We start from the raw sequence: 19,250 nt of genomic DNA, 5'->3' as shown, positions 1-19,250 counted from the left end.
AAGGACCTAAGAATCAGAGATTAAATGAAAATATAATTCTCTACGTTTATTAAACTCGCTGAACTGCACATTTCTTTTATCTAGAACCATACCGGCCCCTCCTCTCTATCTCTACATATTACCATTTTCCTCAGTCTTGTACACAGCATCAGGTTCGCCGCTCCCATATATACAACTGGCTCCGAAATGACTGTACCCTCGACTGACGTCTATTCTGTCGCCCCCACAATCAACCCCGCCCCGAGAACCCGCTCGCCGTGGTAGAGCACGAGATTCTGGCCAGGCGCAATTGCCCGCGCCCCCTCCTTAAACCTGCACTCCACCGTGCCGTCCTTTACCACGAAGGACTCCACCGCGCACGGCGCCTGGAGCGATCTATACTGCACCGACAACTCTCCACTCGGTGGCATTTTCTCTTTACTCATCTCCCCGACCCAGTTCCAGTCGCTGGCCACCACCATGCGGGAGAACAATGCAGCGTTGTCTCCGCCCTTGACGATGACAATCTCGTTTGTCTTGTATCGCTTCGCGCTGACAAACCAAACACCCTTATAACGCGGGTCACCCTGTGGCAAGGAAATACCCGACTTCTGCCCTATTGTGGCGTGCCAGATCCCGTTGTGTCGCCCGTGCACCGTGCCGTCTTCCGTGATGATGTTACCAGGTTTTGGCGAGATATAGTCGTTGAGAAAGTCCCTGAAGGAGCCATCCTGCGAGACAAAACATAAGCCCACCGAATCGGGTTTCTCCGCCGTGGGAAGCTCGAAGCTCTTTGCAAGCTCGCGCACCTCGGGCTTCGTGTAGTGCCCGATAGGAAAGAGAAGACGGCCCATCGCGGCTTTCGGCAACATGGAGAGATAATAGCTCTGATCTTTGTTCGTGTAGGACCCTCTGAGTAAGTGGGGCTCGCCAGACTCCTTGTGAGTGAGCATCCGGGCATAGTGGCCGGTAGCCAACCACCAGTTCTTGTGTTCCGTCCGGGTTCTGGTCAAATGTTCAATCATCTTGCCAAACTTGACGTAGCGGTTACAGCCCACATCTGGGTTGGGTGTCAAGCCGCGCTCGTACATCTCGACCATGGGCTGGAAAACGTCCATCCAGTACTCCTTCTCAAAGTTGACCCGCTCGCACGGGATGCGGAGTTTCTCACACACCCGCTGCACATCGTTCCACTCAGCCTCGGTGCACTTTGCCGTCTGAGACCAGTTGGCCATATAAACCCCCTTGACATTCTTGTATTTAGCGGCATATAGCGCGGCACAGACGGAGGAGTCCACGCCGGAAGACATGGCCACAACGATCTCGTCATCGGGGTGCGGGGTCGGCTGGATGTACAGGGGACGTGCTAGTATCGAGAGCTGGCGGCAAAACCCCGTGGCTCTGCTATGTGTGAGTTTTAGCATCTATAGAGGCGTAACAACGGGAAACGATGGAGAAACAGCTTATTTTGTACAACATTTGACAGGTGATGAAAAATTCGCCGCATATGGCAACCTCCTGCGGCTCAAAAATAGGTATGAGCCGCAGCCGAGTTTTCCATCGGGATGAGTTTGATCAGTGGCCTATTAGCTGTAATGAATATAGTGGTTTGAGTCCCTAGAATTGTCATACCGCTTCACGTACAGCGGTTGTACTGAGTATAACGTCATATCCTTCCGCCTACATAGTCCGTTAATATCTTGCTGTCTACACGGTTCTTGAATACAATTCCGCCCACAGTCTCTCAAGGTCCATCATCCCGCCGGATTTGCTACCTGCTATATCGTTCTGGACACTTCTCTTATTGTCCGATTGTATTTAATCTCTGAAAGGGGCCATCATTCCCTCCTTTTTTTTTGAAGCTACGGGTCTGACAGCTGTGCTTCAATCCTACATCATTACCCGCGAAACCCACTCATCGATATTGTGGCAGTTTACCAGATATAGCCCATCCTTTATCTGTTTGAGATCGCCCTATTTCCCATCGCATAAGACTAAATCCTACCATTCCAACTCTAGACTGTCTAAAAAGGTTCTGGTACCCTTATGTCTAAAACTCGGAACGTGCGCATCCTTGCGGACATCTTGGCGCGACATGTGCCCGCACGCGAAACCCCTATCTTTCCCGTGCACTACCGGTTCGACCCGGCCACTCCATCGGTACGTGACGTGCACAACTTTGTGGTGAGTGACATTTTTACAGAGGCTGGCTGGAAGCTAGCTCCGTTGGTGGACGACTTTGGCCCCGGGCCGGCCAGCTTTGTCGAGCAAGTGCGGAGGAAGATGAAGCACCCTACCTTTTCTGAACCCTCTCTGCCACCTCTAAGTTCCGTGGATATTCTGGATTCCCTGCTGCCTCTAGGTTTTATGGATGCCCTGGACTCCATGGATGTCTCCCTCGTGGCTAAACCACGCCGGGATTTTACAGTCTCCCACGGCTTCAGGGCCTTTCTGAAAGGTAACATTCTCAAACAGGAGTACCGTATGGATTTTTCTGGACTCCTCAATGAGCGTTTTCTCTCACGCAACCAGCTCAACTTACGGGTGGAACGCCGTCTCTGCCAGAAATTCTTCAGCGTGGAGGAGCAACGGTTCGTCGATAATCCCAACCAGCATCTGCAGTGCTTTCTCAACGTGTGTTTGGAGACGACTGACGGGATCGTGGGCACGCTTCCGCTAGCCATGCCGTCCCGAGAACTCGCGGTGGGTGTCCAGGGACTAGTGGTGTTTGAGCAGTTCTCCATGTTCCACAGATTTCAGAACCAAGACTGTTTCTTCACAAATCCGCTTACCGGAAGGAAAGTTGCTGTGAAGGTCGCCGCCCCAGAGATGGAGCAAGTTGGCGGCGATAGACACTACCTTGCGTTGGTTCCCGGTCACATCCTTGAGCACAGGGAGATTTTCCGGAGGCTTTCGTTTCCCGGGTCGCCACAGACGTTTATCAACGAAAAGGGAATGTTTTTCGGGGATCTAACCGGACGTTGGGAGGGCCAATTTCCCGGCAGCCTACCAGCAGCGTTCTTCGAGAGTCCCAACCATGATATTTCTGGAGAGAGACAGAAAGGGGGGGTGAATTTTACCACTGAGGTTAATGATTCATCCAAGGAGGTGACCATGACCGAAAAGTCCATCCAAGCCACCAATACGGATACAATCCCTTTCATCATTGAAATCATCACGTTAGCCAATTCAGATATAAAAAAAAAGTTGTCCGTGTCGGACCCTCTGCCCGAGGTAAGATGCTCTGTTGAGGGTGTTCGCCCCATGCTTCAGCCATGGTTCGTTCAGGTGCTTCTCTCGCTTAGTCAGTACCGTTCGCAGGTGAAATTTTCTACAAACCTCTCAGTCTATGGAAGTTCGCTTGATGATTCACTCCCGGTTGTGTGTCAGGCGAAAGACGCCAGCAATGTCCGGAGATTGTTGCGGATCTTGGGGGTTCCAACCTATCCCGTGGTGGTGGTTCCGCGGATTAAGCCGATCACTGCCTCCAAACTTACAGATATTATGTCTCTTGCGGCCCACGAGGACATTCCCGCGTTTCTTGCCTCCTTCCGAGACACGATTTTCTTGACCAACGAAGAAATCACCGGGGATGTTGTGCGGTCGATGCTCTTGGTGGAAGGAACGAATGTGAATAATGAAACAGGTAAAGAGGGAAGAGCTAGACAGGGGAGAGGAAATGCCTCACGTGGTAAAAGAGAGAGAGATGGTGTCGGAGAGGAAGGGAGATCTGTCGCAGGGGAGATGAAAGATAGTGAAAAGGATACTGTCGGTAAATCCTTAGATCCTATTAGTCCATTCTCGAAGGCCTCCGCTCTAGACTTTACCTATCTCCGTGATAGTCAGATCCGCCAGTTGCGACGGATCGAGGCAATGCTCCAGTACCTCGAGTTCTTCAAAGCCCACCTTGTGCCAAATTCCCGATTGGTTCCTGTGGAACCCACCTTCTGGGACCAGCTTGTGCGACGCCAGTTCGCCGAGTTGCTTAGGCGGTACACAGGGTATAGGCAGCGGGGCTCGTTACAAGGAATGAACGACGTATACGACCAGATGCTCGCGCTTTTGGGCAATTCGTACCTCCCAGTGGTGTTGCGGGAGATGGAATACGGTAATAAGGAGAGAATTGCGTCGTTCCATGCGGTTTTCCACCACCTTTTGAGCCTTCTCAACGGCATTGCAGTGAACTTCCACCCGTACTTAGCGCGCCAGATCGGCCGTGAGTTGCTAAACCATCGAGTTGAGAAGTTGGATTTACTAGAACCAGAGGATTCTCCCGACTTTGATATTGTGTCTAAGATCTTTGCCGGGGTCGAGGAGCTGAAAGCAATGGCAGCAGCGCATCCCGGGGCAAAGCTTATGGTAGACTCCAACTCCGTGTCGCAGTACGAGCTAGACTTCATGGGGCAGGGTGAGATGGCGATTAAGCGCGGGTTTACTCTCTGGCCAGGGTCTAAGGTGTTGAAGAAGATTAATTTGGGTTCGCAGTATGGGTGTATTTACTTGGTGGTTCCCCATGTCAAGCCACGCCAAACCGAGACCTTCCTCGGATAGGGCGTTGGCAAAGAAGTTTATGAAGGAAGCTTGTAAAAAGACTGGAAGGGCAGACAAGTGATGGTAACAGGTTATTTTGGACTGAAATAACCGATTTTTCTTGGAATGATAAGAGTTATGGTTCCTCGTGGAAAACATGGAAATTTTAGATTAAATTTGCGACTGCACGTGGGTGAGTTTTCAGCTCATGTATAGAGAAACACAGAATCCCAACTTTAATCACATGAAATTTAACGTAAATATCTACTAGCGTCGTCACAGTTGTAGAGATCTTGCCATCAGCCCAATTTGCCCGTCCAGGGCACGTAATTGGGAGTTACATGAATACCAAACAAGTTTCGTTTACAGAGACTATGGATTTGTTAGCGCAGTATTCACCCATCAGCAATCATTTCTATTGCTTTTAGGTATACATCTCAGGATAGCAGTCAACCGTATAATTAACGTTTATACCTAAAGTGCAGAGCAGATTTGTACAAATATATCGGGCCGCATTTCCGAGGTTAGTTTCACCTTGAAAAAAGTAGTGTGCATATTTACGGCTGGGCGTTAACTTTGGGCCCGTTTTGCCATTTCCTCCAAAGTTTCATTTATCCGCTCTTCCTGCTACAATACAATATCCCTTTTTATATCAAATCTCAAGCAATGAACACTCTGTCGTACTCTGTTAGGAAATACTCCTCTTTAAGGGACCCAACACCCACCCCTCGGGGATTCTCTGACGCGTCTTCAGCCACACCCTGGACCCACTTCCCTTACAGGTCAGACATCCAGGTCCACCTCATTCCAACCCTGAAGGCAAACCGGAAAAAAAAGGGCGAAAGAACCGATTTCCCCAAGATTACCATAAAAATTATGTGGAAAAGCACTGTTTTGGTAAGGGTACCCGCGATACTCAGGAGGCTGGGAGAGACTAACACCATAGGAAAATATCGATGTATATGATACGTGCATGCGTTTTACAGAGTTTATTGACAGAACCCAGCAGTTTCCCATCCAGATAATCGCCAAGTTTCCCAATTTGGGGTTCAAATACCTCTTTGCTGATAAAACCCTGAAGGTGACCAGAAGGTTTCAGCTTAGCTTGACGAGCCAGGATACCTACTTCAATATTCTCGAAGAGCTTAGAAGACTCGGGATACCCTTCAAGGATGTTCCGCTTGAGCCTCAACACGAATATCCTTCCCAGCACGAGTATCCCTCTCTGCAATATTATCCGCACGGGCCATACATGACGCAAACTTTTCCGAGTCAGAATGCGTTCCCATATAGTGGAATGGTACCCAGCCAACTCTATCAAGCCTCGCAGTCAGATGGGGGTTTTGGTCAAGCCCACCCGAGAACCTTCAATGAGTACCCCACACAGCCATCGCAGAATTTCAGCTACCATCACTACCCAAACCTTGAGCTACTACCCTTCCCCAAACCAAACCACGTACCGTATTCAAAGTCAAGTGGGCGTCGGTACAGCCATGAGGATTTATCTCAAAGAGCACGAACCACGGAATATAGCCAAGCCTATTCTGGTGAATCTTTACAGACGACACGCGATCGGTTTCCAAATCTACATAGACATGAGAGAGAGGCAAATGAGGGTTATTGTAGCAAGACTGTTAAAGGAGAAGTGTCCGTAACACCGGCACCTAACCCCACTGCGGGTGGTAAGGGCAGTGTTTCAAGTGCCTCTAAAGTGGGAACCCTCCTTGGTGATATCCACGAAATGGACGAAGATGCGCTAAAACAAACCATTGTGGCTGATCTCCAAGATGAAAAGTTTCTTGCTTTGTTAAGAGTGGTGGAGAGGGTGCTCTCTGCCGCCTCGGCCAGCTAGAGCTATGTGAGCCTGCATGTGTGCAGGTTAAATGTACCGCTGGTTTAAACCTGTGCAGCACATTCCGGCATCATGGTGTAAATATATGAGAAATATATAGATAAACATCATATGTAGATATTATATGTAGATATTATATTTAAAAATTATATATACCATTTGCATACACCGTATATATACACCATATATACTCTAGCTACATCTCTTAGACAGCATGAATATGGAAATACCGATTGATATATACCAGCTTGAATATTTATAAAAACTATATATCTAAATCTGACTATTCAGTCAATCAAAAACTTGATAAATCTACCAATATCTGGCAAATACAAATCTCGATAAAATTACACCCATCAATACAATTATATACCACGTAACTTATTTTCCTTCACCAGATATACCCAACACACCCCTTTCCCCTGCTGCATTATCCAAAGTCACGTATCCTGCATTTAGCACGCCCCCCGGAGCATACGTATGCATGCGATAGGAGATGTCGTAGAGGTTACGGCCAGGTTGCTCCCCAATCTTCGACGCGGAAATAACTCCAAAAAAAACAAAAAAACACGCTTTGCAATTAAGCTAATAAGACTATTAATAGGTATATTCAATATTATAAACGCTACACCTACCATCCACCATGTCTACCTCCGAATCCCCTGAAAACGCCACGGTTGTGGAGATTGACGACAGAGTCTTTATCAGAAACTTGGACTACCACGCCACGAACGAGCAATTGGAAGCCTACTTCCAGGAAAAGGGCTACCAGTTGACAAGCGCTGAAATCCCCAAAAAGGTCATCACCAGGGGCGAGAAGACCATTGAGCGTGCCTTGGGATTTGGGTTTGTGGACTTTGCTTCCAAAGAGGAGGCCGACAGAGCCGTCAGTGAGGTGGACGGGACAGAATTCAACGGCAGACCTATCTCCCTCAAGAAAGCGCATCCTAGAAAGGACCCGTCGGAGTTGCTCGAGAAAAAGACCAAGACCAAGGCCAAGAAGGCCCCTGTAGAAACCTTAGACCAGGAAGCTGCGCCAAAGAAAAAGACCAGATCCAGAAGGGCTAAGAAGCCAGTTGAGGAGGCATCAAAGCCCAAGAAAAAGGCTGTCAAGGTCCCTCTTTCTGAAGGCACCCCTTCAAAGGACACGGTCATCGTCACCAATTTGCCGTTCACCACATCGGTGGAAGACTTGGTGCCAGTGTTTTCGCTGTTTGAGACGTTGTTCATTCACGTTCCGGCGAAGCGTTTCCCTAGGCACGTCTTGGAGAAGATGAAGGAGGAGAATACGCCGGCCAGAAACAAGGGCTTTGCGTTTGTGAAGTTGGTGCACGAGGCTGACGTCAGCAAGTTGATCGAGCAGTTCAACGGGTTTGAGTTCGAGGAGAGAACGTTGGGGTTGGAGGTTGCGGTTGATAGGCTTCGGGAGACCGCCACTGAGGAGGTCCCAGTCGAGGCCTGAGAATGCGAGCTATCTAAGTCAGACTAGCATCTTAGGCTTAGCCCAGTAACCGAAGTTTAGCCAGTATTACATGCTATTAACCTTGTTTTTATATCAAAAGTCACCATTTCATTCAATCGTAGACCGTCTTATTGCTCTTGTGAGCTTTAGTACAAAAAAGTTCGAGCAACCGTTTGGCTATAGTACTATGGGCTTGGCAGCACTGTTGCCCAGTGATTTGGGCTGGGGTTTGGCGGGCGGAGCCGATGAGGACTCGCCTTTCAAAACGTCCAACGTGTGCGGTGTCAATGCTGGGGCCCCCGCATCGTTTCCCTCACGGCTCAACCGGTCATGAGAATACTGAAGCAAAGACACCAATTTCGTGTATGCAGCTGTGTAGTTCTGTAGCTTCTCAGCTAAACGTGCTAGTTGCTGGCTGACGTCGTCGTACAACCTCTGAGGAGTCGTGTCCGCTGAGAAGTTGGCAAACTTCCGCGTAAACAACGTCATTTCGTATCTGATAGTTGTGATCTGTATTGTTAGTATGTTCCAGGACTGAGCCAGCAGGGGTCGTCCCCATCTGGATAGTCGGGTACGAAATATCATACATACTTCATTTTTCAACGCCTCAATCTGCTGGGATAGCTTTTCGGTGTCTAGCTGGCCCGTCAAGAGGTTCTGTACGGTGTATTCGGGGAGTGTGGCCTCCCCGAGAGAGGACTGGAGTTCTGTGTTCATGAGAAGGTTGTGCTAATGTGGGAGGGGTAATTTGATTCGGTGTCGCGGGGTTATAGGCTAGGCTCGGGTGGTTGGACCAGGCTCGGGTGGTTGGGTTTATGGAGCAGTGTGGTTCACGTTTCGAAAATATGTATGGCGTCACTTTTTTTACGGGGCGCGTTGCGACACTTCATGTGCTTGTATGTAGGCTGCAAATTAACTCCGATCAACCAGAAATGTCGTAATGAATGTGATTTTTTGCCAATGATTTGTAAATTATAGTATATAAGAATGCAAAATTTCGTAGGTCAAAACACGGGTACAATATTAACCCGGTACAGCACGATATCAGTGACGACAAAATGTAAAACACGCTGAAACCAAGTGATGGGGGGTGTAACACTCGTATTATAAGTTGATACATTAAAGTGGGATATAACCACACATCTTTAGCCTATCTAGGCCTATATTCCTTTCCCAACTGCAAACTAATAAAGTGTGTAGCGTTTAGTTTTTTACTATCGGTTTCCTGGTCTATAATTTGGTTAAAATACAAAGAGTTACTAAATCCTTCCAGTTTACCCCGGAATGTATCAAATCACAGAAACCAGGAATACCCAAGTATAAACCAATATCTCGCAACACAGACATATCAATTTTTTTGACCTCTTATATTACTGCAGCTTGACCCATGTAACTTACTTCTTCACCAGTGGCCTGTCTTTGATAGTAACCAACTCGGGGTTACTCCCATGTACCCTCCAGTGGACCCCCACCAAGCTCAGTCCAGACCGATCCTTAATAAATTCCATCAATGCTCTCCATGCAATTGTATCATGTAGCATCTTCACAAGCTCGGCCATCGGTATCGTGAAGTATGCTTTAGTCACGACCAAGACGAAGTGCGTGAGCATGCGGTCAAACCCCATCCGCATCAACCGGTAGTTGTTCACATCGCTTTCGCTGGCCAAGCCTCGGAACCACGAGTCGTAGTCATCCGTGAAGTAGCTGTCCATGATGCGTCGAAGGGCTACGTCACGCCGGAGGAGATTGTCTTTCTTGCTGTGCTGGGTGTACACGTTCAACGCCGCCATGAAATCGTGGGTAGAGTGAACATAATGGAGAATGAGATACTTGGTGACCTCGTAGAATTCCATTTCTGTCAATACCGACCGGTCATCCTGATACCGTTTCATCAAGAAGTTAATGCTCGGGACGTAGGTCTGGTAGTGGCCCACGTTGATGGAAACACGCACCGAGAATAAAAAAACCCCCACGGAAAACGAATCCAATGTCTCGAGGTGAATCAACGCCTCTCGCAACTTCCGAAGCGACATGAGCACCCAGTCCATACTCTTTACATTGCCATCTGCCGATACAGGCGATATGGCGTAGCTTATCGCGTTACTGGAGCCACTTGCCGGGGCAGAACTGGACTCACTTAACCCGGCAGAGCTTGTACTTTCCAAGTCCGAAACGGAAGAAGGTGCCTCCTTTAAACACAATTTGGCAAATTCAGCCCTCACCCGCTCGAAGAACTCCACGCGTAGTTTGGAGCTGTTCTGCAAACGAGTATCTTCGCCTCTGCTGATCAAGCCGTAGTCTTCAGACTCTGGGGCTTTGGAGCTGGCAAAGCGCCAGGCCCTGGCGGCTAATTTGTCTCCCTCCACGGGCCTCACGTAGACATTGGGTTTTGGGGTATATTTCTCTGGGGTGCTGGAGTGGGTGTTTCTGGCGTTTGCCATGACCTGAGCCGGATCATTGCCCTTCGGTCGGCGCTGCGGTGGAACGTATTTTGACATGGGAATGCACTTTAATGAGATCCAGGAGCGGATACACAAGGTTGGGGTCGAGGAAACTTGCGCCGCTTCGCTTTCTGAGGCAACGATATGCACGAGCAAGTGCATAGGTTTTGGTTTTCAATCAGATTTGTGGCTGACAACCAGAAAGCTAGATATAGAATGTTACATTTCGATATCTAGCCTAGTCCGATTACAGATTGAGAATTTTTAACAGAGTTTCCAATAACCCGTTTCAATAATTAAATATACAAACTGATTTAGATAAGATTGAAAGGAGTTTAAGCCTTAACACCAGAGGCCTTGACTCTCTTGGCCTCCTTGGCCTGGGACTTGGCACCCAAGATACCACCACCCCAGTGTCTTCTGGCGTCTTCGTACTTTTCACCAAAGTTGGCGTTGACGGTAGAGACCAAGGTGGCCAATTCAGCTTCGTCTTCGGCTCTGACTTCGGTCAAAGCAGCGACAGAGGAAGTCTTCTTGTGGACCAAGGTCCCCAATCTAGCCTTACCCTTCACAATGGCGTATGGAACACCCATCTTTCTGCACAAAGCTGGCAAGAAGATGACCAACTCAATTGGGTCAACGTCGTTGGCAATCAAAACCAACTTGGCCTTCTTGTTTTCAATCAAGGCGACAACGTGGTTCAAACCGTACTTGATAGCGTATGGCTTGGCGGAGACATCCTTGGCGGTCTTACCGTCAGCGATGGCAGCGGCCTCCTTGGTCAATCTTTCCTTCTTTTCGGCAGAGGTCTCTGGTCTGTACTTGTTGAACAACTTGAAGGTCTGGGCAGCAGAGTTTCTGTCCAAGGTAGACTGGAACTGGGAGATGGCTGGAGGAACCTTCAATCTCAAGGACAAAATCTTCTTTTGTCTCTGCAATCTAACGTATTCTGGCCACTTGACGAATCTGGACAAGTTTCTCTTTGGCTGGACGGCCTGGCCGATACCAAAGTTTCTTGGGGTGGATTCAGTCAAAGGGTTCTTCTTAGAAGAGCCCTTGCTGGACTTGACAGCCAATGGAGCTGGAGCAACCTTCTTACCTGGAGCCATTATGTATGATTTGGTACGAAACTAACGAATGTGTAGTGACAAAAATCGATTTTTAATCAGCGGCACGTTTTTTTCATCCGCCCATACTAAGCTCACTGCATGTTACGGGCGAAAAACTTTCCACTCCCGGAGGAGGGGGGATAGTAGGGTGCCAGTTACTATGGTGGAAAAAGCAACGTGACTATCGGTAGCCAGACGACCATTGCATCAAGAGAGAGAGAGAGAGAGCCATATTGTCCTGTACGTAGGCATTGGGATCGTTTCTTGCGAAAAGGAGAGGCAGCTGTGACTGTGAAAAATATGCACGTGACTTTAATCAGGGCTTGGAAAGTGCAGCGAGGGTTGAATGGGCACAGTGCGGCTTCAGGCGATGAACCGCTAGATAGGCCATAGTTGACTTGCGTCAGAGATGTTACCTCTTGTGTTTAGACTTGTTCAGCATGCGCCCCAGCTGTCAAGACGCCACCCCTGGAGCTTAGCCTCGCTGGTATTCCTGTCAACGAGATATCTATCCTATTAGTTCGCCATATATGTGGTTGAAATAGGCGATAGTGTACGAAGTGTCGATTATGCCCTTGTAGGGGTAGCGTGGTTCATGCCACAAGCAGTCGCTGGGGGGGTTACTACGATACGCGCCATTCAATTACCAAAAGACAGCTTGTGTGACCAGTTGAGCTCTGTACCGTAAACTAAGCCGTATCAAGGACTACAAACGTAAAGTGAGCAAATAACCTCTTGTTATCCCCAGGGTTTTATTTACCTCATACGCCATTAAACGATATCACCCAACTGCAATGTCCACCATGTAGCATCGACGTGCGACATTTTCGATGTCGTAATTTGATTATATGCATGACCTGCAAGTTACTAGCCATGCCAGCCGAGCCTGTTTGACACACAGATTATGCTTAAATCTTAGACATTTATTCGATATATAAACCAAACCTTCTGACCCAGCCGTGACCAAAGGCTTTTGAAAACAGGAATCTACTTAAACCTTAAACGCACTCAAATCTATGGGTCTATGCCAATCTTTCGGGCATTTTCATCATCAAAACAACCAAGGATGTCCACCCGTGGAAGTGCTTCACACGCTGGGCATCCCCGTTTTCCTCGTTGTAGTTTTCAAAGCCGTAGCCCGTTTTCTCCCACTGGTTGTAGACATTCGTAACTAAATTCACTCTCAATTCGTAGTACACGGTCCGCAAGAGCTCTCTCACGTCCGCTTCCAAGTACGGCTGGACCGACTCCAGGTCGTGGTAGTACCGCAAGCTGTCCAACACCATGTAGTTGATGTTCATCCAGATAGGGGATCTCCAGTAGTCCTCGCCCGTCTTGAACATCTTGTCAGACTTGGAAAGAGAGCGGATGCCATAGGGAGACCACAACTCCTCAGGGTTGTGGATCATCTCCAACACGTGCTTCAACTTGTGGTTCAAGACCTTGCTTTCGGGAATGAGTCTGGTCAAGAAGGGAAAGAGCGAAATGTAGCCTTTGTGGCACACATGGATGTTTTCGTCGTCGTCGTCTACAGACATGTCGCAGTACGTCTTTTCCTCCTCTGACCAGTGCAACTTGTCGATGTTGGAAACAATGTGCTGCTCGATCAACGTGTACTTTGCCACATCCTTCTGCTTCTGCAACAACTGAGCCATATACTTCATGGATCTGGTCATGATTCCGATCCAGGAGATCAAATCAACGTTGAGTTCCGCAATATCCGCAGGCAAGGCTCTTGGATAGTCATCCAAACCACTTGGCAAGCAATGGGTATCGGTGCGGCCGACCCAGCGGTACACATCGTCGTTGTCATCGTCATCGATGATCTCTTCGCGGTCGAAGTCGTCGGAAATACCACGCTGGGTGCGACGGAACCATTCGTAGTGTTTCTGCAACTTCGGATAGATGTCTTCCACGTAGGAAACCAACAACTCCGGGTAATGGACGTGCGCCTCGGACAACTGGTCGAGCAGGATGGTGTTGTTAATGGCTTGGTAGTCTACCGTTGTACCATCCCATTTGGGACTCTCACCCGCACTGAGCACTTTCTCCAACAAAGACGTGAAGCAGAGCATCATGGTGGGAGGGTTGGCGATGTTGGGATTCTGCACCTGGAACTCAACCGGAACCTTGGAGCGCGACTCGGTGCCCAAAATCTGTTCCCTCGCAATCCAGCCGTCAGAATCAATGAGCCCAAACCAGGACTTTAATATATCCAAGGTTAAGTCGATGTCATACTCGAGAATCGGCAACAAATGGAACCCCTCGTCCCAGTAGAAGCCTCGCGGGAAGAAGGTTCGTGACGGGACGGCGGTGAACAACAGGAACGGGCCCTCCTTTTCCGGGTATTTGAGCTCAACGTTGTTGAACGACTCCTGGTCAAAAACGGTAGTGCGGTCCACTAAGTGGTCGCCGTGGAAGTAACTGATACCCCCGATCAAGTTGGAGAAGAATTCTTGCGCAAACTTCCAGTGTTTCTTGGTGGTGAACGGTGCCTGGAGCGTGAACACGTCCTTGAATTTGCGGTCAACCTTGGTCAACACATCAAAGACCCGCTTTCCGAGATTTTCAAAAGTGATTTGGTCCAACGTCTCAACGACGTTGAATAAAATGTCAAAGGTGAACTCTCCTTCAAACGTCTTTTGGATAAAATGGAGGTTCCCTTCGAACCCATTGGAGTTTGACAAAGCAAACAACTGGTCGGGCGGGGTTTCCTGGTACAAATCTGGAAACAACTCCTGCAACTTCTCCACATTATCCTTGATCATCTCCCACATGATGTCCTTCGCCTGCCAGATACTCTCGCCTGGGAAATTTAAGGACAAATGGTGGGTCTTGGCCGGATCCATTTCCCGGGAAACCACCTTCTGATAGTGGGGTTTTTTGTTTGTCGGTGGGTCGTTCACCGCGATTGTAAACTTCCCTCCCAAGGCTTCCGAATACCCCTTGAGTTCCACCACCTCGCCCAACTCGTAGCCGATATTCTTCACAGGGCTCTTTAATTCAAGGTAGTTTTCGATTTGGGAGATCCCATACTGGTTGAGCCCCATCTTATCGGCATCAAACACCTCCATGCCCGAGTAGAACACCACCGACGTCTTTACCTTTTCATAGCCTTTCTTAGGGGTACCCTTGACCCTCAACGCCCAGTTTTTACCGTCTTTGGACTTGACAAAGTCCACCACAAGCACGATCTTGCACTCCTTCTCGTCGTGGATCACCTCCCGGCCGCCGTATCGCGGGTCGTACTTCACCCAGCCAAACCCCTTGCCGAGGTTGTCTCCCTGGTCGCAGAAGTGTCTTGTGTTACTCAACCCCACCACGGTGTCTGCATTGTACCACATAAGCCCCGAAAGCAATGTTTCTGGAACCCGCGGCCTGATGCCGACGTAGGCATTGGATCTGTAGGCGCCCCAGAGCAAGGACTGGTCGGAAAGCTTTTCGTACTGGTGGCTAGTCGACTCACTGACCACAAGGCATAGCGAGATCCACCATATAGCGTAGAAGGGAAGTAATTGCATCTTTGGCAGCAATTCGAGTGGGAGGAGACGGTGCTCTTACTGGCTTGATTTGTTGTCCTCTAGCTGATGGTGCAGGATATGTAGGGCAGGTCCCAAAACATACAGGGTGGGTAGGTCTCTCTGCACAACTATTGCAAGTATTATACATTTATCGCAAATTATAATTTCCGGTGAAACCGTCTACAGCTTTATTGGTGCTAAACTTTTTTTAGATGATATGAGAAAATTCAAGCAAGCAGCAATGTAACCTAATAAATAGAATGAATGAACAATAAAAACAAGGTGCGGAGGAACCGATAGAAGGGCAGGGGCCTTCGGCAGACTCTGCCACGATAAATACAAAGGCACGTCTATGGGGGAAATCTATACCAGAGCCTCGTTACGGTGGACCGGGGCGCAGGATGTCCGGGCACGGAGAAGGTGAATGGAATGGCTTCAGCTGATTACTTCAACTTGGAAAACAATCTTGGAGTGAGACAGTCGTTAAGACAGTGCTGCAAATGGAAAAACTCTTCGACACAGTCTTCCTTGTGGTGCTTGTCCTCGTAACCTTCTTCTTGCTGTTCGGCGGTGACCCTCTCGATGCACTCGTGGTAGTGGTGGACATATGGCTTGCATGCCGCGGTCTTGGAGCATTCTGCGGGGAGTTAGTACTGTGATTGGAATGGATATCTGGTGTGCCAAACGCGGAGACTCCACCAACTCGGGTGACTAGTATCCAGGAATCATATCGTGCGACATTCTAGCTATACATACCGTCTCTCAAGACATCCATTGGGTCCTTTTCTTCATCGTCATCGTCCTCTTCCTCCTCTTCCTCCTCTTCGACTTCTTCGACTTCTTCAATTTCTTCAACCTCTTCAACAGGTTCTTCAGCGTAGGCAGCTGGGATAACGGCTTCGATCAAGTCGGTCAAGGAAAACATGTTTGGGTGCTAGATAGTATGGGGTGAGCAGAGCGCGACTTTTCAGGTCCTTTAGTATGTATAAAATTACCTGTATGCAATTGGAAATCACGAAAAGTGCAGCCGATTATTGGCCAAGCTCTTCATTTCGGGGATTACCCGCACGCAGGATGTGCGGCGCACGACCTACCAGTTGCCATACACAACACACGCGGCTATGAGGACCAACACGAGGGGCGATTTATATATTTACGCGAGGAGTGATTTATATACTTGCGCGGCAACTTGCCCATTCTCCCCGTTTTTACACAAGGAGGTCGATTGGGCGATTATCCGATTAAAGGGGTGATTTCGTCGGTTTCGATGGGCTTGGTGATGGAAAACCAGACACACAAGCTAAGTAAAACCGCTTGGAGCGAGGCGGCTGCAAGATACGGCAACCAGGTGGACCACACCGAGCCCGGCCTGAGGATCATTGTTGTAGCCCATAGAAACCCTCCCGGAGTTTGAATCAACATCATGTTCATGCTCAAGCTCCCCGCGTGCTTCAACCGCCACGTGGTGTAGATCTGCGGAAAGTACTGGATGGAGGCGAGTACCGTGGCGAACAAGCCCTGGAAGTTTGCCACAGGAGTCACCAAGCCTGGGGCCCACACCAACGGGTAGATGACGAAAATCGCTGAGACGAGCAAGTACGCCGAGCATACCCTGTAGATGGACACAAGCTTGGCGTATTCCGCCAGCATCTGGAACGGCGAACCCCGCGTAAAGTGCACACAGAGCACGAGAATCAACGCCGCCGCTGTGGCCTGCGCCGCTACCTGAATTAGACCCAACTGCGAGTTGGCACAATCAAACCACGAGAGGCTAGAACAGCAGTCGCGCAGCATCTGAGTGAGCATCACCACGTTCAGCAAGGCACTAAAGCCGGACATGGTGCCGAGCAAGAGGAAGAACGGTGAGATGCCCTCCGATGTCTGCCGCTGGTAGATACGCACGTGTTGTGGGACGTATGAGAGGAAGATCCCCACAGCAAGGAGGGATGAGATGGTGAATGAGAGGAGAGACGAGTCTCTATAGATTAGGCAGGTGGGGTCGGGAGTCATTGGTGAGGGTGGGAGGTTTGGAGAGGGGAAGCGATTGTGTGCGAGTTGATATGTCATGCAGGTTGTGCGTTTAGGGTTTGCACGCCGCTCCTCTCGCAAAAGGAGAAGGGAGGATTAAAAGAGGAGGTAATGATCCAAGGGTGGGAAATTCAAATGGAAGATAGAGTTTTGGGTGAAAAGAAGCGAATGGGGGTGAGAGGAGCCCCTGACCTGTAAACGTCGGTGCAGCCCACTGAGGGAAAGTTCGGTTGCGGGTTTCTGTAGCCCACATGAAATCTAGCCTACAAAATTGGCTTTAGGAGCATTGGTATTATTTCTGGTCCTCGTTACTTTGAAAAGTTGTTTTTGCAAGTGCTGTCTTGTAACCACTAGAATATTTTCAGAACTCGCCATGGCTTTTCCGGCTGGGACTGACCTTGAAACATTACATGATATATTCCATGTAGTTCGATAGGAGGCTATTGTGAAGCATGCACCTTTGATCCAATCGGAGAATGCTTCTGTATTTCGTCATAAAAATACCGATTGAAAGCTCTACAGCAGGTTAATAAAATGCGGTAAATTCCATAACCATAGCCTCCCATTTAGATCTGCGTAGGGCGAGATTTAACCCATGTTCTCACAACCAACCCATCATCCAATATCGTTGAATGCTGCACCAAAGTGTATCCTCCGAGATAAGGCAACACCTTAAACTGGACTGCCCAATACAGACTATACAACCCGATCAAAAGTACTCCCACCAATGCATAGTGCGGAAACTTTCCCTCGGGGAAAACCGGTCCTTTAAACACCTCGGCTAAGGGGGTCACCACTAAGAACAAGGAAATTCCAACAATATAGAGGGTCCCCACCACCGAAGCTCGGATCGGGGCCCTGAGCGCAGGGTATCTCGATCTGATGATAAAAATTCCACCGGCCACGAGAAGGACACCCACTTGGTTCAAGTACCCCTCCAACGTCACGATATAGTCGTACAAGCTACCTTCAGACTTTGGCAACCCCAACAAGATTACCACGGAAATGATAAGGCTGAGCAAAAGAGCCGGCAAGGGCGCCTTGTGCGGCCAGTTGGATGCCATGAACCGCGAGAACGGGAGGAATCCCTCTCTGAAGATCTCCTGCGACATCCTAGATACACTGTACAACACCACAAACACGTTTCCCCCGGCACACACGGCAATCGCGACCGTGAGGAACCGCTTTCCGACGGTGTACCCGAAAATCTTCTCAAACAAGATCGAGCCCACAAGCTGGCCCGAAGACAAGATCTCGTCGGACGGAATGATGATGAGGTACGCCATGTTGATCAAAAAGTAGGATACCGTAATGACAAGAAGCGACACGGGACCAGCGATCCGGAAGGTCCGCACGGGGTTGGCAATTTCCGAAGACACGTGGTGGACCGCGTTCCACCCGGAAAACGAATACAGGGCCTTGATGATGGCGGAGCACACCGAGGAGACGCTCACCGGCTGCTTTAACTTCACTAGACTCTCGTAGGTCCATTCCAAGTTGTACTGGAAGTGTGATGGCACCAAGAGAATGCCCAAACCGATGAGGATCATCACAAAGAGAAGGGAGAGCTTCAAGAAGCCGAGTACGTTTTGCACCAAAACCCCGCTTCGCGCCGAGGTACCGTGGATGAGACCGACTGTAATCGTCAACACTGAGGCAATGAGTCTAGCTTTCAGCTCATCTGGCACGTAGGCGGTGGAACCAGAGTTCTGGACGGCATACAAGCAGTATTCGCCAAACACCAAGGAGTTGGTGACTGCAAACCCGAACATGAGCGAGTAGAGCGAGAAAACCACTGTGGCAAACATCTTGGGTCTCCTATAGATGATCTCAAGGAAGACTTTTGTCCCACCCGACCGGGGAATGATCGAGCCGAGCTCTAGGAAGACGTAGAGACCGCTATACGCAATGAGCCCCGCCATAAGCCATACAAAGCCAAACAACGCGGGGGAGCCGCCGACATCCTTGTAGATAAAGGCGGGGGTAGCAAAGATTCCGCTGCCGAGGATTCGCGAGATAAAAAGCACAATGGTTGAAAAAACCCCGAGGTGTCTGCCGTGGGGCACCTCGATCATGTCAAGTTGGTCGTCGAGCCCGGTTTCATGGAGAATGGCCGTTGGCACCGCTAGCGCTGGGAAGTCGTCCAGAAGGAGTAGATGGGAGGAGCTGCTGGACTCACAGTCTGTTTCTGACACCGAAACGGGGTGCTTCGTCTTTGATTCGTCGGTGCTCATTGTCATAACACAATTAATTAGACCGGGAGGGATTGAGAAATTCTGGGTTATATGACCTGGATGTGAGAAGAAAAAAAGTTGCGTGGGTGAAAGA

At 49.2% G+C, this 19,250-nt stretch overlaps 11 protein-coding genes across 11 annotated transcripts; 3 read left to right on the top strand and 8 right to left on the bottom strand.

The window, feature by feature from the left end:
* Positions 1 to 209: 209 nt before the first annotated feature.
* BABINDRAFT_171760 (tRNA-5-taurinomethyluridine 2-sulfurtransferase) lies at positions 210 to 1,289 on the bottom strand (the record flags this gene model as incomplete). The annotated part of the gene is made up of 1 exon (XM_019130837.1): positions 210 to 1,289. The coding sequence occupies one exon, from the start codon at positions 1,287 to 1,289 to the stop codon at positions 210 to 212; it is 1,080 nt and encodes a 359-aa protein (XP_018984929.1).
* Positions 1,290 to 1,590: 301 nt separating this feature from the next.
* BABINDRAFT_161983 (uncharacterized protein) lies at positions 1,591 to 4,750 on the top strand. Its single transcript, XM_019129107.1, has one exon. The coding sequence runs from the start codon at positions 2,026 to 2,028 to the stop codon at positions 4,528 to 4,530; it is 2,505 nt and encodes an 834-aa protein (XP_018984928.1). The 5' UTR covers positions 1,591 to 2,025; the 3' UTR covers positions 4,531 to 4,750.
* Positions 4,751 to 5,127: 377 nt separating this feature from the next.
* On the top strand, positions 5,128 to 6,467 carry BABINDRAFT_161981 (uncharacterized protein). The gene has a single exon (XM_019129106.1). It carries the CDS (start codon positions 5,483 to 5,485, stop codon positions 6,359 to 6,361), a length of 879 nt encoding a protein of 292 aa, XP_018984927.1. The 5' UTR covers positions 5,128 to 5,482; the 3' UTR covers positions 6,362 to 6,467.
* A 537-nt stretch (positions 6,468 to 7,004) lies between these two features.
* Positions 7,005 to 7,823, top strand: SBP1 (Sbp1p; the record flags this gene model as incomplete). The annotated part of the gene is made up of 1 exon (XM_019131818.1): positions 7,005 to 7,823. The coding sequence occupies one exon, from the start codon at positions 7,005 to 7,007 to the stop codon at positions 7,821 to 7,823; it is 819 nt and encodes a 272-aa protein (XP_018984926.1).
* A 112-nt stretch (positions 7,824 to 7,935) lies between these two features.
* On the bottom strand, positions 7,936 to 8,540 carry MED3 (Med3p; the record flags this gene model as incomplete). The annotated part of the gene is made up of 3 exons (XM_019132809.1): positions 7,936 to 7,959; positions 8,010 to 8,333; positions 8,415 to 8,540. The coding sequence occupies 3 exons, from the start codon at positions 8,538 to 8,540 to the stop codon at positions 7,936 to 7,938; spliced, it is 474 nt and encodes a 157-aa protein (XP_018984925.1).
* Positions 8,541 to 8,779: 239 nt separating this feature from the next.
* BABINDRAFT_161978 (uncharacterized protein) lies at positions 8,780 to 10,495 on the bottom strand. The gene has a single exon (XM_019129105.1). It carries the CDS (start codon positions 10,424 to 10,426, stop codon positions 9,218 to 9,220), a length of 1,209 nt encoding a protein of 402 aa, XP_018984924.1. The 5' UTR covers positions 10,427 to 10,495; the 3' UTR covers positions 8,780 to 9,217.
* Positions 10,496 to 10,599: 104 nt separating this feature from the next.
* On the bottom strand, positions 10,600 to 11,373 carry RPL8B (60S ribosomal protein eL8; the record flags this gene model as incomplete). Its single annotated transcript, XM_019131129.1, has 1 exon — positions 10,600 to 11,373. The coding sequence occupies one exon, from the start codon at positions 11,371 to 11,373 to the stop codon at positions 10,600 to 10,602; it is 774 nt and encodes a 257-aa protein (XP_018984923.1).
* A 907-nt stretch (positions 11,374 to 12,280) lies between these two features.
* On the bottom strand, positions 12,281 to 14,928 carry CWH41 (Cwh41p). Its single transcript, XM_019129104.1, has one exon. The coding sequence runs from the start codon at positions 14,892 to 14,894 to the stop codon at positions 12,396 to 12,398; it is 2,499 nt and encodes an 832-aa protein (XP_018984922.1). The 5' UTR covers positions 14,895 to 14,928; the 3' UTR covers positions 12,281 to 12,395.
* A 409-nt stretch (positions 14,929 to 15,337) lies between these two features.
* On the bottom strand, positions 15,338 to 15,819 carry BABINDRAFT_37665 (ubiquinol--cytochrome-c reductase subunit 6; the record flags this gene model as incomplete). The annotated part of the gene is made up of 2 exons (XM_019131829.1): positions 15,338 to 15,531; positions 15,651 to 15,819. The coding sequence occupies 2 exons, from the start codon at positions 15,817 to 15,819 to the stop codon at positions 15,338 to 15,340; spliced, it is 363 nt and encodes a 120-aa protein (XP_018984921.1).
* Positions 15,820 to 16,157: 338 nt separating this feature from the next.
* BABINDRAFT_16763 (uncharacterized protein) lies at positions 16,158 to 16,886 on the bottom strand (the record flags this gene model as incomplete). The annotated part of the gene is made up of 1 exon (XM_019130528.1): positions 16,158 to 16,886. A coding segment is annotated over one exon (729 nt), but the record flags the coding sequence as incomplete, so codon positions are not given.
* A 602-nt stretch (positions 16,887 to 17,488) lies between these two features.
* On the bottom strand, positions 17,489 to 18,997 carry BABINDRAFT_171756 (uncharacterized protein; the record flags this gene model as incomplete). The annotated part of the gene is made up of 1 exon (XM_019130836.1): positions 17,489 to 18,997. One exon carries the CDS (start codon positions 18,995 to 18,997, stop codon positions 17,489 to 17,491), a length of 1,509 nt encoding a protein of 502 aa, XP_018984919.1.
* Between the last annotated feature and the right edge of the window lie 253 nt (positions 18,998 to 19,250).

The sequence above is a fragment of the Babjeviella inositovora genome (genome assembly GCF_001661335.1).
Source record: "Babjeviella inositovora NRRL Y-12698 unplaced genomic scaffold BABINscaffold_7, whole genome shotgun sequence".
Taxonomy (NCBI): domain Eukaryota; kingdom Fungi; phylum Ascomycota; class Pichiomycetes; order Serinales; genus Babjeviella; species Babjeviella inositovora.
The sequence above is the reverse complement of the archived record's forward strand: the minus strand, read 5'-3'. Positions and strand labels throughout refer to the sequence as shown.

Excerpts from the sequence above, each read along its gene's own strand:
- CWH41 (XM_019129104.1), bottom strand. The coding sequence starts at position 14,894 with ATGCAATTACTTCCCTTCTACGCTATATGGTGGATCTCGCTATGCCTT.
- BABINDRAFT_161978 (XM_019129105.1), bottom strand. The coding sequence starts at position 10,426 with ATGCACTTGCTCGTGCATATCGTTGCCTCAGAAAGCGAAGCGGCGCAA.
- BABINDRAFT_161983 (XM_019129107.1), top strand. The coding sequence starts at position 2,026 with ATGTCTAAAACTCGGAACGTGCGCATCCTTGCGGACATCTTGGCGCGA.
- BABINDRAFT_161981 (XM_019129106.1), top strand. The coding sequence starts at position 5,483 with ATGCGTTTTACAGAGTTTATTGACAGAACCCAGCAGTTTCCCATCCAG.